At 46.2% G+C, this 16,813-nt stretch overlaps 1 protein-coding gene across 10 annotated transcripts in view; it reads right to left on the reverse strand.

Annotated features, from left to right (window-relative positions):
- Window positions 1-16,813, reverse strand: part of camta1a (calmodulin binding transcription activator 1a) — a 284,686-nt gene that overhangs the window by 143,507 nt on the left and 124,366 nt on the right. For all 10 annotated transcript variants that reach the window (XM_069704353.1, XM_069704349.1, XM_069704351.1 and 7 more), the window contains one exon: window positions 13,464-13,531. In XM_069704353.1, the coding sequence (XP_069560454.1) occupies window positions 13,464-13,531 (68 nt within the window). The remainder of the gene's footprint in view (window positions 1-13,463; window positions 13,532-16,813) is intronic.

Below are 16,813 nucleotides of genomic sequence, written 5' to 3' on the forward strand. Positions count from 1 at the left end.
ATTACTTTGTTAATTTGTTAAAGCATCTACTTCAAAAAATCCCATGTCACATTTTCCGCTGTGATAATGGAGCTACGTGGAGGGAGGGGCAGAGGCTTGGGTTGAGTGCTTTTTAAATGGCTCACCCTCTGCTTCTAAACACAGCGCTCAGTATGTCTTCTCGCCCGTCCCTGAGTCTCTTTTGGTGGGGTGTGTCGGTAATGAGGCCCTCCTGTAGCGAAGCGCTCCGCTCCTCCGTTGGTGCAGAAAAGCGCACCCCCGCCATGTCCTGACACTCTGACAGATAGGAGCCGTGGAAAGCATATGGCCAACGTGGCAATGCCTCCGACGTCCTCCAAACTGTCGTAGGGCTCAGGCATAATGAGCGCTAGAGAGATGAGACCAAGTCGTACACATAGGAGACATTAGTCATCACATTTTTTCCTCATCTGCCACGGATCAGCTACAAAAAAGGGAAAAAAAAAAAAAATTCTTACCTCTATAAGAGTCAAGAGATCCCATGAATTTGTGACTTTACAGAGGAAAGCCGTGTAGTTTAGCATGACAGAAGCCTTCAGGAAGTCTCAGAGAAAGTGCATATCTAGGTTTACAGCCAGATACTGGTCTTATGAAACACTCTGGGTTCTTGCAGGTATATTTAAAATGGAATATCATAACTTCAATTACAATTTCATCTCGACTGGTTTAGCTGTTGGTCTGCATTTGACTTGCATCACAACATGAAGTCAAATGGCAACAGTCAAGGCAGAAACTGAGAGAGATGTCACACAGACTGAGACAGCAGTGAGTGATGGTGTGTTGGGCCAGGAAGTGGCCGCTCTCGCTGTCAACTGTCAATGCAGTTAGTGTCCAGAAGCTGAAGTCCACAGCGACTAGACGTGATTTTAGATAAGGCGCCCATCCAGCCATGCCCTGAACATGGCCTCCCTCTGGCCCAGACTCCTCTGCCAGTCTCCTTCCCTCTCTCTGTCTGGCATGTTACCCCAGACTGTCTAGACACCTCCCAGCACGCGATTCCTCACCCCAGCCAACCCGGGCCTTTCTCAGCTCCTCTGCTGTCTCTCCCCTCCACACTGCGTCACAACACTGGCTGGCTATAGGGCTCTGAAGGGCCATGAAAAGGGCAGAACAATGCCAGGCGGTTCTCTGTCTCCCTCTTATTTATTCAGGCCATTCACTGGAAGGCTTAAAAAATGCTGCTCTGCATTGTTTCAATCCTCCTGTGAGAGCAACTGAAATGATCGCACTCCAGGACTTAGCTAAATTTGATCAGGCTTTCAAGGGTTGGTAAGTGTGAACAATTGTAATCGAGGCAGCCTGTGCCAATCATTCTCTGATATAGACACACCTCTGAAAAAAAAAAAAAAAAAAACAGCAAGTGCTTCACCCTCTTTTTGTATGCAGAGAGGCAAATGAATGACAACAATGAGCAAGACAGGAGGCAATTACAGAGCGGATGACTTCAGGTGAAGACCGACCTGCTGGCAGCAGTGAAACCACCTGAGTGCCTGCTCTGTAGCTGCACGTCACAGAAGCCACTGCAGGGTGTACGACTAAATTTCCTGAAACCCTTCATCCTCTGCCCCTCATTGTCCAACAGGTGGAGTGTGGACATAATATTACCCCGAATGCAAAGCACCTCTAACCCTGACCTGTTGCAGCAGAAGGCAGGGGTCGCAATGCATCAAGCTTCCCTATGCACAAAGCAAGAGCCTCACACCCATGACTGATCTCTATTAAATTACATGGATTAAATCAGAGATCCTTAATTAGGCCCCAATAAAAGCGTCATGTGGCTTTTGAAACCTCAGAGCATGCCATGATTGGATAAAAATGTGAAAACATACTAAATGAAATTGGTTTACCGCTGAGTGTGCGCCCCATGACTCTTGAGTGGAGCAGCAAAGCAGGGGGAAATAAAGTGAGGAGAAATAAGTAAGAGAGAAAGAGAAGAGAGAGACGCAGATGCACAGAGAGAGTGAGAAGAGAGTCTCAGGGCGAGTCACACCTCTTTGCCTCAGAAAAGCTCTTAAATTCCATGTGTGACCTAAGGGAGGGAGCTCTAAAGAGTCAGCCTAAGATGCTGTGATACAGAATCTGACTGCTGCAGAGCTCTAAGCTAATACGGTCTGCCTCAAGTCACACTGAGGAGTGCTACAGGCATGGCACGGGGTTCCTGGAGACACGGGACAATCCTTGCATGCATATATTATGTGTGCATAAAGAACACAAACCTACACATGCACAATTATAAACACTCAAGCACACACATCTGGGACCTGCCTTTCTAAAAACTGGAGCGTAATGTTTCCCTGCTCCTCTGGACCCTTGCATCGCCCTGTGTCAGGCCGCCCAAAAGCTTTTAAGTGCTTTAAACTCATAATAACCCTAATGCTTTGTCTCCCCCTGTGAGCTCTGTGTTTGTCAGTAAAATATTGAAATAGATGCAAAGATGGGGGAAGTTTAGACATTTTTGGGGGTTTGCTATGGATTTGGCATCAGTAAAAGCATTAAGAGGGGAAGAGGGAATAAACCAGCTCCCAGGATGTGTTCTGTGGTGAAAGGGAAAGTTGCAGAAAGGCAAGCCTATAACTGTGAACACATATGGGCACACACTGGGCTATTTAAGGCTATTTTCCACCAGTTCCGTCAGCAATCGCATTAAAAGCCAATGCTTTATTATCACCCAGAAGCGTGTCGCTGCTCTGCACAGCTAGATAGGTGGGGAGTCTATTTTTGACGGAAGCAACTTGGACACGGCAATAGGAGCAGATCGGCAGAGCAGGAAGTCAGTCTAAAAAACAAATAACATCCCGGTTGATTTTCAAAATAAAACACCCATGTGCAAACTCCGGATCATAAAACACATCACTACATCACCGTCTACCCCCGCGGTCTTTCTATTTGGACAAGAAATGCATTCTCCTCCTGCTACAGACATGGTATGTGAAGTAGTTACACAATAAACAGGAGGATTAATGTTTTTGATGACTAAAACACAGCAGGCTGTATTGATTTTGTCTGTAGGCCACAGCACAAAGTAGGAAATGACAAAAATAAACACAAAACAGACTGAAAAAGAAACCGTTTAACAATGTTTACCCATGACAGATGCACAGGAATCGAGGAAACATGACCAAATCAGGAAATAAGATAAAACGTGCAGACAAAACCGGGTGCTATATGAAGACATGCAGAAGACAGAACAAAGTCGCACGCGACGGACCTGTTCAGTGGAATATGCATGTTACTTTACCCTCTTCTACTTGTGCACATTAGTTTGTTATGTTGTTGGTGATGTTTCTATTTTAGAGAGCATGGGATTGAAAAAAAAAAAAAATAGCACATCTAATGCCACAATGCATATCGGGGAATAGTAAGCACAGGAACACATAAAAAAAAAACAGCCCCCAACCACCTTCCCACTCGCCACTAATCCTCTCATGCCCTAATTGTGGGTGCAGTCACCCCGGATTCATGTTTTCAGGGAGAAAGGCAGAAAGAGAGCTGCGGCTCTGGCAGAGAACAGACCACCCTCTCTTCTCCTTCAAAATGATTCCTCTGCCAGAAGACACCAGAACAGTAGGTGGTACTCTCTCCCCATTACATTTCACTTTTATCTCACTTCCTTTTTGCCTCTCCATCTTCCTGTCATTTCTCACTCTCTTCTCTCTCCCTCTGCTCCTTCTACTGTAAAGCGCCTGAGGTGATTATGGATTGGATGGTGGTGGGTGGGGAAGGTGAATCCCTGCCTTTGTTTCCTTAGCATTTAATATAGTGTTGAGAACCTCTATAAGATTGTTAACATGAGTTGTGGTCAATATGGTGCTCTCCGTTGAAGGCAGGAAAGCAGGCAGGTGGCTCGGTAGCTGCTGGTGGGCCCCTCTCTTTAGCCGTTAGTTTGCATCAATCGTGGCGAGTCTGCATATCAGCAGGACATGCATGAAATCAAACACACTCACTGGGGATACATTAAAACAGGCTAACTCCCTGCTATTCGGGCTCTTTTAATCACACACATCATCATTTCTGTGAGTAAAATTCCCCACCACGGAAGATGCCAGAAAGGAGCCAGCGACTGGTGGCTGGCTGTGTTTTGTCTGAACAGTGCTGCAACTGTTGGGAGGTCGGCATTGGAGCGGAGCCATGCCAACCATTACAGCATTCCTCTTTTCTTTTTTCCTGGTCTGGTCATCTGTCTGCTTCTCTCTGTTTCTCTCAGTGTATCTATATGTCTGTCTCACACTCTGTCTCTCTCTTTCAGGCACAGCAAACCAAGGTGCACATTAGGTGCTGGTGCTGCACATTTTGATGCTTGGCTGTCACTGTATCATTGTCTGGTGACATAAAGCGCACTAAAGCACTGAGCAGTGATGAAGTGGAGGGGTTTTAAACCCGTGCTTGCTGGCACATTTCTTGCCTTTCAACCAATGTCATTTGGAGAGTGTCATCATCCCACTGTGAAAGTAGCCAACCCCCCCACCCCAAAATACTGAAGAGAGAAAGAAAGAAAGAGAGGGAGGGAGGGAGCTTCCTCCAGGACTTGCTCCATTATTCTGCTGGAGGCTTGATTAGACAGAGGGGGTAATTTACGAGCCACTTCATTGCCAATTCAACGGGCACATCACCTGTAAATAATTGAAACCCTTCATGTCCATTCCGACATAATCATATCGCTATCATGTTAATGTATCCAGCAGTGCTTTGCTTTGGGTCAGGCGCAGGACTACTCTAAATCTTGACTGACCTGTCTCCATAACTCTCTGGAGCACCAACCTCTAGCAAACAGGAGAAAAATGAAGATGATTGACTGCACTGGGAAATGATGAAAAATGTAAAAAAAAAAATAATAATAAAAAAAAGGAAAAATACCGTAAACAAATACGAGACTTCTCACAGCGGTGGGTTGGAAGTGGAGGGCACACATTTGTGCACCAGTTTGTTAATTATTTTTGCTTATGATGAGGATAGAGAGGATTCATCAACTTCTCACTTATTTATCTCTCCGAGTTCTATCAGTTGAGCTCCAGTAAAAAAAAAAAAAAAAAAGACTGCAAGATTTGAATTGCAGTATTATGATAAGTTGAGGGACACGGGGAGCAAGAGCAATCAAACCCTTTGCTTTTTATTATAGGGAATTGTATCATTGTGGGAGCTGTCTTTCTCAAACATGCTTAATTATACCAGTGTTTAAAATAAATTGATGTGGAATTGATAGCTATTTTTCTTAGTTCATTTTAAAAATGGCATGAATATTAATTAATCCAATCTGAAATGGTTCTCACCTTTCCTTATGCGCACTCTTCTCAAATGTGCATGACAAAAAGACCTGAATAATTTATCAATTGACTTATATTTGAATTGATTAATTCACTAATGCAAAATTAATACACGGGCTATCCTGCACATTCCACCGGCTCCATCCTCTCCCATCTTTAATGAAGTAGTTAAAGTAGTGAGGGTCTCGGCTTGTAAAGTACTGACTGAGGAAGTAGGCAGGAGTGTGGCGGAGCTGGGCTAACTATCTTATACAACTGTAATGATCATGGTTCATCAGAATCAACAGTCAGACAGGTAAAAAGTAGCCCGAGTGCTTCATGCTGAGTGAGCCAGGTCTCCAGGGAACGGCTTTCTGCATGGTTAGGTCACAAAAAATATTCAAAAAAGGCATAAAGGGAAGGATGAAAACAAACTGTGGAGGTCAGCCAGATGGGTGAGGGGCAAAGGTTAAGTAAATAAGGGGGCTATGAACCTGAATGCTCTCTGTGTTAGTGGCATTGATGCATAAGGCACAGAGGAAGCCAGGTCACTGCTCTTTCTTGGGTTGCTAAATGACGAGAAGGTGCAAAGGGTCAGTCCTGCCATTTGACGTTTTTACACATTTAATGGTGCCACATGGCCACTCATCATCCGCTGTACTTCCTGTACTGGGAAGCGCAGTTGGGGCGAAGAAATGGGACAGAATGTGTGCCAGTGTGTGTGTGTGTGTGTGTGTGTGTGTGTGTGTGTGTGTGTGTGTGTGTGTGTGTGTGTGTGTGTGTGTGTGTGTGTGTGTGTGTGTGTGTGTGTGTGTGTGTGTTTATGCACACTCATGTCGTGCCTGTTCTGTGCTGGTGATTCACCCAGCTCTCTGGCAGCCATCCAGGACCTATTTTCTCCTTCTCTTTACATAATAGCAAACAGTATCATTGAAGCAGTGTGTCCTGTCCTTTCTCTTCCTCCTCCTCCTCCTCCTCCTCCTCCACCTCCTGTTCCTCTGCCACTTCCTGTTCTTCCTTCCCCCATCTTTCACCTTCCTGTAGTGTGGGTGCGTTTGAGACCTGACTGTGTTTTGCTCTTATTTTACCACCTATAGGGTCGTGAGGTGTCCAGTCAGGAACAGCCTTTCTGTGACCACACCCAAGGCACAGTGAGGTACACTAGATCACATCCAACGGAAAGGTGCGTGGGATGGGAAGCTGTTTTTTGACTGAAGTGCCCCCTCCGGTTTTCTAATGGCCCAGGATCTGATATCCTTTACACCATATGCCTACAGGACAGCGCCCAACCGAGCACCAGGGCATGACGGGCTGAAAATAGGGACTCGCTGCCACAATCCTCACCGTACCGGCCAACATACGGCCATTCGGCACCAACAGAGCAGTGTGATGAGGTGGAAGAGAATGGTACAAGAGGGGGTGGAGAGTGGAGGGGGGTTGAAAATAGAAAATCAAGGAGGTAAAAAGGGAAGAGGAGCTGAAGAGAGCTTAGTTTGTGAGGAGGGACGATGGTGAGGAATGAGGGTAAGGCAGCGTGTAGGCAGGGTTTAGTGTCTGGACTGCTCAGTGACTCAGGTGTGAATAATACTTTAGGTCTGCTTTGTGTGTGTGTACAGAGAGAGAGAGCCAGGGGGGAAGAGAGAGAGCGAGGTGGGGGGGGTGGGAGAGAGAGAGAGAGAGAGAGAGAGAGAGCCCAGCAAAGTGCTGGGTCAGTGTCGGGCTGGTCTTCTAGGTGGCTGAGGGTGAGCTCAGCTGTGTCTATGGCCGGCTCCACGACAGCTACACGCTGCTCACCGGTGCAGAAGCGCTAATTGAATTAAGTCTTTATTATCAGGCTGCAGAGGCAGCACTTCTCCCCATCTCGGCCCGCTTGGCTGACACTTTCTCCTTGAACACCTGCTTGACATCAACTTCCTCCTCTATTTATTTATCCCCTCTCTCCTGTGGCCAGCTCCTGGCTGCACTCCTTCCCTCCCCTCCAACCCTTTCTCCATATTGGCATACCGAGTGAGGCTCGTGTGCTTCTTTTACAATGTGCTTCTTTTGCACAATACTCCTTGCTTCGATACTTTTGCCACAAACCTACACTTCAATATCTGTTACAATACAAAAAAAAAGGAGTCATAAGAAATGGATTAATTCCAAGGACTGGTTGTGGAGCGTGGAGGGAATGAAGGCGATAAAGCTAGATGATGTTCTATGTTCTATTGAATGGTCTCTGGTGGACGAGCTGGCCAGAGTAATATACAGCAGCTGGGATGCGAACTAACATATATCTAGTCCCCTGTCCATTCCCACTAGCCTCAGGCTCTGGCTTCTTCCCTGGGCTCGGCTTGGGCATTACTTTAGAGGACAGACAAACAAGAGGCACTATTAAGTTGGCTAGGAATCTGAGGCCCAGGCACTTGGCACAGCACTGGCTGTAATCTATTGACCGTTTGCATTGTCCCTCCCATGCCCCAAAACCGCAGGACTTTTCTCTATCTGTCAGTTGAATCCATTGCTCACCTCCTTCCATCTCTATCTGCTGTTTACCCACTCTATTTTTCTCTTTTTTTCCCCCCTCCCTTGCCCCGTGTCAGCTCAATCCCCCGTTCCATCTTTCTCCTGCTCTTTCGTCTATTTACGTAAACACCCCCCACCCCCCCCACCCCCACCCCGGGCTCCTCCGGCTCCTCCTCCCTCACCCCATCCATCACGATTCCTCCCATCTCCATCTCGTCTGTTCGCTTCTCTTATCGACATGTTTCCATTTTCTAAACTGCTCTCGCTCAATCATATTCACTCCTCCTCCGATGACCATTTTTCATTTTCTCTCTTTCATTCACTTCTTACTTCATGCTCCCTGGGTTCAACCTAACCCTCTGTCCTCTCCGCTTTCCCCGGTGGGCTTTATTTCACCCAGCCTGCGAGGCCCCAGGTGGGCATAGCTGTCCTTGTCAGGGGCTGTTGACTGGGTGGAAGCAGCGGGGTACGGTGTCCTCCAGGGCCCGACACGGTGAGGCAAACGAGTATCACTGCCTGCGTCACAAACTCAAACTTTTACTCATGACGAGTTGGGATAAAAAAAAAAAAGCAAAAAACAGAAGTGATGAGAAACAAACAGAGGAAACAGATGAAGGCGAGTTAACCTCACTAAATCCGTCTCTTCACATTGACTTGACATGTCTCTGGCTTGATTCAGTGCCATATGTCTCACCGTCTTCATTTCGATGTGAACTTCTAAAATACCTCTTCATATTTTATGCCTTTGTTTATGTATGCATCCCTCTTCCTGTGTGCCGCCCCCCTCCCTCTCTCTCTCTCTCTCTCTCTCTCTCTCTCTCTCTCTCTCCTGCTGCTCCTGTCCTTTCCTACTCTCCTCTAAAACTCTGCCAGCCAACGAGTGCCACAAAGCATTAGGGCCAAACACTATCAGACGCCCTTCTCAGGCGCATCCTACACATCAGCTCCCCTCCTGATACACACACACACACACACACACACACACACACACACACACACACACACACACACACACACACACACACACACACACACACACACACACACACACACACACACATACAAAGTCCAGCACTTCCTCACACCATTTGCCAGACTCGGTGACAGAAACGGGAGTTTACACACACACACACACACACACACACACACACACACACACACACACACACACACACACACACACACACACAGGGCCGGGGAGGTCTCATTCAGAGTGACAGACTCACCCAGACACACAAGCGTTTATTCTTAAAATTCGAAACACATTTTCACTTGTAATTACGCTCACACACACCATCTCAATACATTCATAAATGCCTGCATATGCTCATCCACAATGCGGTTTTCAGATGCATCGTCACGGCCGCTCAAGCTCGCTGACATACTGTGTGCATACGCATGAGTACATTTATGCGTGTGTATGCACATGCTTAAACCAAAAGAAAAATCTTCCCTTTGTTTTTTTTCCTCAGTCACACGCACGCGCGCGCACACACACACACACACACACACACACACACACACACACACACACACACACACACACACACACACACACACACACACCAAGATCTGCACAAACTCACAGGCTCCGTACACAATAGCAAACATCGAACACAATAGCAAACAAACAGTCATTAGTAGATTCCAGGCTGCCTCTCAGTTCTGCTCGGCTCTGTTGTTGGTGTACCCGCGCCTCTGGGGTGGCGCCACTGCTGTAGGTTTTAATAAAAGCATTGTCTTTGGAAGCTGTCTGAAGGGACTTGGTTTCATTTTGGAGTGCTGCTGTTGCTGCTGTTGCTGTGGATGTGGGAGGAGAGAGGGCTATTGCGCTGGGACACGGGGGCGGCTGGGTTCAGTGCCATTGCAGGGCCCTCCAAGGATGGCACTTATTGTTTGATAGTTTCAATATACAATGTGTGGGTATGTGTGTGTGTGTGTGTGTGTGTGTGTGTGTGTGTGTGTGTGTGTGTGTGTGTGTGTGTGTGTGTGTGTGTGTGTGTGTGTGTGTGTGTGTGTGTGTGTGTGTGTGAGAGAGAGAGAGAGAGAGGAGGAGTGTGTGTTCTGTGGTCATGTAAGCACATGTGTAAATGTATGCGTGCCTAACTTGTGTAGAAGTCAAAGCAAATAGCTGACACAACCCACCACTTCAACTTTCCAACGGCTACAACACTCTGTCTTTGTATTCTGCTTTGTATTTACACACACACACACACACACACACACACACACACACACACACACACACACACACACACACACACACACACACACACACACACACACACACACACACACACACACACACACACGACAGGCGTAGAAGCACTCTCTGTGTTGTGGTTTGAGATGGGTGGCTATTAACCAATCCTATAAAACAAACAGCGAAGACAGAAACACTAATGTGCAACTGCTCCACCATGAAACCCTGTGATGTTTAGAGGAAGCTCAGGATAACGAGCTATCTCTATATGACACACAGGTGTCCATTAGCTCTTTGGGCTGACCAATCTGTGACACCATCTAGTCAATAGTTACTCCATCTGTCTGCATTCAAACACCTTTGAAAAAGCCCCTCAAGGAGACATTTGTGTCATTTATGATGGATAATGAAGGCCTGCACTCACCAGGAGCACCACGTTACGCCTATGATGAGGTCAAATTAAATGTTACTGTCTGGATTTGGAATCACAATTCTTTGCCTTCCTTCTGTTTTTCCCTTCAGATCCCATCAGGTCAGGCAACATGGACACATCTTTAAAAAAAAAAAAAAAAAAAAAAGGCTAAAGGAAAGAATGGCTATCTGAAAGGATGCAGTAGTGGAAAATCCTAATTGTCCCTTTAAGTGTGTTCCCTCCTGTGGAGTGAAGGTGCGGGGTAACGGCCATCTTAAATCACAGCCTGGCCGTGGCCTTCATTAAAGCCATAATGCCAGGCTCTCCCTTTAATGGAAATGGAAGTCAGCGAGGCTGTGGGTGTAAATTAAAGTGTAAGGCCCGAGTAGGGAAAGATTTCCCCAGCTCTGACAGGTGCAGCCTGAATTAGCTGTAGTGCTGTTCAAGCAGTCAGTGGGAGAACACTGGTATTGATTTTAAGCACTGTTGCACTTCCTATCTGAAAGGGAATGTGTATTACTAGAGCTAAGCACATCAATCACTCAGCATTCCTCCACTCTCCCCTGGCATGCTTCAGATTTTGAAATGATAAACAAACAGAAACAGACCCAAACAAAAGACAGCACTGGCTGCACTGTTACTGTATGAGCTGTGCTCACGTGCATCAGCACGAGCCTCGTAAAACACATCTGTGCATGTATGCAATTGGTCCACTTCATCTAATCTTGTGTTGACAGGATGCCATCTCTATTCAGGGCATGTCCTGCATCGCGTGTCACCTTGGTCAAACAGCTGGCGTCAGCTTCTTGAGCTCTGACTGTGGCCCACTCCCATGTTTACGACCTGCATGTGTCAGAGTTGTTACATGCGTGCAGTGCAGCCATGCAGCGCTCTGCCTCGCTGTGTATGACCCTGCTGCTTATCTCTGCCTCCCATCATACCCCGCTGACCCGGTCTAAAGGCGCTGGCTGGGGGAGAATTAGCCTACTTAGCCTATTCCCCACAGGGGTCAACCCACACACAGACATGCAGACAGCCCGCCCACACTCAGATGCACACGCACCCACCCACTGAGCCCGAAGATGCGCGATGACAAATGATAAGACAGCACTTAACAACAGGTGTCCCGACTATGACCTTTCACCCATGACCTTGAACAGAGAGCGTTTCATATAGCGGCCAGCCATCAATCAGCTCCCATCAATCACACATGCACGCCACATCCTTTCACTAACCCCAACCTTTCCTGGCCCCAACATCCATCACTACACCCTACCCTTTCACTGACATCTGGAAAAACACAAACACTTCACAACCTTTCTCCCTGACTCTGCGGTTCACAGACACACACACGTACAGTAAACACACACACACACACACACACACACACACACACACACACACACACACACACACACACACACACACACACACACACACACACACACACACACACACACACACACACACACACACACACACACACACACACACACACACACACACACACACACGTGTTGTCCTGCAATGATGGCTCCTCTAAAACAAGGGTTGTGTTGTCAGGTGATCTGTAGATGCACAGGGAGCTGTTCCCTGGTGACACATCTGAGATATCAGCACCTGCACTGAGACATGACATGGGGTTGAAATCCTTGAGCACACTAGGAGCTCAGACCTCTGCACAACAGAAGGCCAGTGGTGACGACCATTTGGCTCAAAAGTCTCACATCTCGCACAAGACCTCAGTTTAAGGTGGTGTTGTGCAGGAGGTTGCCAGTCCTGTGACATTTTTAATACTCTGTGGCTATTTTCTTATTTTAACCCTTTTATATTTATTCATTAAAGTGATTTATCACACCACAGCAAGATTACACCACAGGCATATTCTGCAGAGAGTAATAGAGGTGACTCTAATACCAACAATACAGGCTGCATCTCATTATTAAATTAGCCTGACATTGGACTAATTTTTGGTGAGTTGGAGAACAGAGGCTTGGAAAGGAGGGGGCATTCTTGATTTAAGGAGAAGAGAAAAAAAAAAGAGAAGAAAAACAGGTGAGCTCAGTGCTCTTTCGGCCTATAATTACACCACAGAACATATTCTAATTGGCAGTGTCTTTATGCAGATCTATTATCAATGTCCCTCTGAGGCAGTGGAAGAGAGGTGGGGTGGGGGGAGAGGGATGTGAGCAATGGCTTCTGTGTCAGTAAGCCCAAGGTCCATTTACACATGGATGAGAATTGCTAATAATGCCAACATAGCAAGTCCAGCTCACAGGAAAAAATAATAATAAAAAAAAAGATAAAGAAAGGTTGAACATAGCGGAGCTGATTCCAAATGCATGAATGTGTAAACTTTAGTAAAGGCGATAATGCGTGAACAGGCTGTTATTTGCTTTAGCAGTGGACATGATAGTTTGCAAAGAGCTGTCTGCTTCTGTCAAATGTAGAGGAACACTATCACAAAGTCTCATGTATTATTAATTACTATCCCTAATACGTTATATAATTATATCACAGCCCCAAAACACATCATTCGCTGATGTTAAATTTCATGTGTCAAAATTTGCTGCAAACCAAAGCAGGGACACGTTCCTCATTTACAAATGAGCTCTACATCTATCTGCATAATATTAATGACATAAATTAAGCGCAATGCTGCTATTCTATTTCAAATATCACGGTCGCTCTTGGCATTTTGCTCCACATGTGGGTGTAACGTCTGGCCGAGACAGTCGAGTGGTGAATGTGCAGATAGATAGTGATACATTAACATAGCATTCAAAAGCAGATGCACCACCAGTGCATGTTATGTTAATTGGCATGCTAAAAGGCAAGTTATTAGTCAATATTAATATTCTATCATTTATCTGCTAACTTTTCTGAAGAGCCATCAGCAGGCTGTAATATTAAACAAGTTTCCTGGACTGAACTTGAAGGTGCTTGTAAGCTGTGCATGAGGGGGAATTGCCTTAAAATATACATAAAACCAAAAGTGGAAATTTTGGCTGGCTGAATGTAATACTTGTAAGGTTATGAATCTCAAGTTGTGTTTCAAAAGAGGGCAGGAGTGTAATTGTCTTACCTTGTTTTAGGGGATGTCGTTAGCCATTCTTCATGCTTTTCAAATGTTATCAAGTAAGCTGCGATCTCCTGTGAGAAAGAGAGGAGAGGAGAGAGGAAGGGAGTGAGGCTTAGATATGTCATCTTTAATCACTGTTCTCTTGTGTTTGTAATACATCGGTGAGACTGCTTCATTGATATTCAGACAGCCTAACCGGCAACACAAACACAGGAAAAGACAGAAACAGGGGGCAGTGCCGGGGAGTTCAGGCAGGTAAACGCAGACTGGTAAAAGTAAAATGAAAGACAGAGGTGGAATGCAGCTGAGGTCGGATCATCTTCTGAGACCATCTTTGTTACGAAAGCTTTGATCAAGTTCTCCTCTGAGGACATCAAGGTGCTCTCAGGAAGATTGACGTCTATGTGTTTGAGAGTGAGCAGCTTTTAACATTTTTGGTCCGATCCTCCCCCAAATCTCTTTGATCTGCCCTTGACACTCCTCTATGGATCAATCCACTCTTTAACCTTTGAATAATAATTACACGCCAGTCTCACAATATTGACATGCGTGTGTACTGCTACTTCAGAAAGAGGCTGTAGATCCTTTTGGAGTCAGTTGTGTACAAAGAGATGCTATAGACACTGAAGTGAAAAATAATTTAAAAAAAAGAAGCCCAAACTGCCACTGGCATAAATAGAGATACTTCAAACGCTTTCATGTTTCCCATGCTCGCCCTGCCTACTGCATCAGTCTGAGTGTAATGGGGGAACATGCTAGACCATACCCAACCATTTTCTCACCAAACTAATGGGCAGAAATAAAAGCACTTTGGACGCTGGTGGACAACCTAATGATTACCAGCGACAGCCAGCAATTCACTCTTCAGCAATAACATTTGTCAGACTCTTAGAGAGAGCTCGACACAAGGATGGACCTGCTGCCATCTCCCACAAAAACATCGTCTAGTCAGTTTCTGAGTCTCTCCTCATGTTGGAGTGTCAACAAAGATTTACGAGTAAATGTGTTGTTCAAATATTGTCTTGCTTGGTCTGCGAGGCTGGAGTTTAAAAAAAAAAAAGCCTCCTCAGAGACTTTGTGTTGTTACTTCACCTGTCCACATGGGGCAACACTGTGCACAAAAACCACAGTTTTCCTGGAAAAATATGAGACATATGTGGCAGCAAAAAGCCCAAACAAAACTTGTTTTTGTCCGCTTGAGCCCCTTTCCTCTTTTTCTCTTTGAAAGCACACACACTCTAAAGTATGCACCACTGCAAGAAGGCTCATTGGCTCATCAAGGCTGTGTCACAAGTGTGACCTGGCACAGACACAGCACACTGGCGATAGCCCACAGGGGTGCTGCAGGGCGCTGCGGTGCGAGGGGTTCCCAGTGCTGGCAGGGGTCCCAGCAGAGAGGGGGAGGTAACACGACTGGCACTGTTGCCTCCAGGTGCAGGCTGGGAGATAATGCCGTGTTGATTAACTTCCTGTTCTCCTGCCATAACGACCGGAGGCACCGAAGCCATAACAAGATGGAGTCTTGAATTAAGAAAAAGATAGGAAGGGGATGAGGCTGTCAAGAGGAGCTCGGGGCTACTCCTCGCCTTTATAACTTCTGCTATACAGCATACAAAAACAAACAAAGGAGTTAAAAGTATAAAACGAGCCACAGTCTGTGACCTCTGTGAATGCATAAGCATAAGATCGTGTTCTGAAAATGTTCAAACATATTGAGAATGTGTGATGTTAGCTGAGCTAAAAGTTTCCAAAGGAAATTAAAAAAAATAATAAGGTCACAGTAACTTTACTTTTCTATATAGATTTATAAGCAAATTAGATAAACACAGCAGTAATCAGATTAATCCCTGCTATTCTGTGTTCATTTTGGGAGGGATAAACGTAAGCGGGAAGCTCCTTCACTGACCCCTCCGCCTATTAGCACACTGTTAGCCGCCTTCCATCACTGAAAAGCCAGCCGCAGCCGCAGCCTCCGCGGTGAAGGATGAAATAGGGGACCACACGGCCTCGTATTTAGAAAGATTTCAACAAAAACACACAAAGAACAAAAAAAAAAAAAAGGAGAAGTGCAGCTCTACCTCTGGCTCTTCGCCCCCACCCCCTCCCCACTCTGAACAGATGCCAGGGATTATTCCAACCCCCCGACCAGCCATAAAGGTGCAATAATCTTATGGTGAGGAAACAAACAAAAACAGACGTGCAGCCATTAAACAGCTGCAAAGAGACACAGTTTGCATGGGCGGCATAATGAGAGGCTAGCGTGCGTTCAGGTTGAGCAAACACGCTCGCGGGTTAGCGCGAAAGGGAGGGGCGGAGAGGGTGTGTGTGTGTGTGTGGGGGGGGGGAATGGGCAAGCGGTGTGCTTGAACACTGATGGTGCATCAAAGTCAACCCAGCAGCTGTCAATGGGCTCTGGACTCTATCTGCTGACCTCACTGCCTCTGGCCCGCTCTCCGTCACTGGGGAAATATTCAGAGAAGGCTCTGTGTACACACAGCTCGCTCTTCCTCTGAGGTCAGAGTCCACCTCATGGAAGGTGCTCTGCACTTCATGCTCCTTTATGCCTCCGCCTCCCCACCGACGGAATTCTTGCTGCGGTTTTTATCTGCAGGTGTTTGCTGAAATATACTGTACAGGTACATGATGCTTTCTGCAGATTGAATTAAAATCCCCTTTCAAGCCTGATCTAAATAAATAACAATCAGCACAAGCTAGCAGTGAGCCAGAGAATGAGTCTGAGCAATACCTCGTCTAATTGACACGGTGGTTGCTACAAAAAAAAAGAAAAAAAAAGGGGGCCTTTCATTTTCCAGGGGAAAGAACAACCCGGAGCTGTTTGTTGTAACCCAGCCATCTCATTTGTTTCTTTTGTCTCCGTAAAAGCTGCGACACACTGTTAGCAGAGGGGGCCGCCCCAGAACATGACGGAGCAGTCTAGCAGTTTCAGGGGCCTGATGGAGATGGAGAGCCGAGAGTGTTGGAGTGTGTGTTTCCTGTCTGCTGTGGTACAATCAGAAGGCCTGATTACTGGTTAGCTGTCTGCGCTTGGCACGTTATTAACATGCTCCTCAAGTGGTGTCACTCCTGTACTCATCGACGTGTCTCCCCTTTCTCTGTTCTCAGAGCCTCCACACACCTACTTCTACTTCAGTCATTCAAATTTTTTGGTTTTTTTTTGTTCTTTTCCCACACCCGCTGAGGTGAAAAGGAAAGCCACCATGAGAACATTTTCATTCTGAGATGACTGGCTTTTACTGTCTCGCTTTTCAAATGATATTTTCACTCTAGAGGTACAACGTTCTCTCCAGAGAGAATCAGCTTTTGAAATGTCTACCTATTTGAAATTGGAGATG

This window comes from Brachyistius frenatus, unplaced genomic scaffold (assembly GCF_029030835.1).
Source record: "Brachyistius frenatus isolate BFR_SWC_R1_liver_20210118 unplaced genomic scaffold, ASM2903083v1 Contig_50, whole genome shotgun sequence".
Lineage (NCBI taxonomy): Eukaryota > Metazoa > Chordata > Actinopteri > Embiotocidae > Brachyistius > Brachyistius frenatus.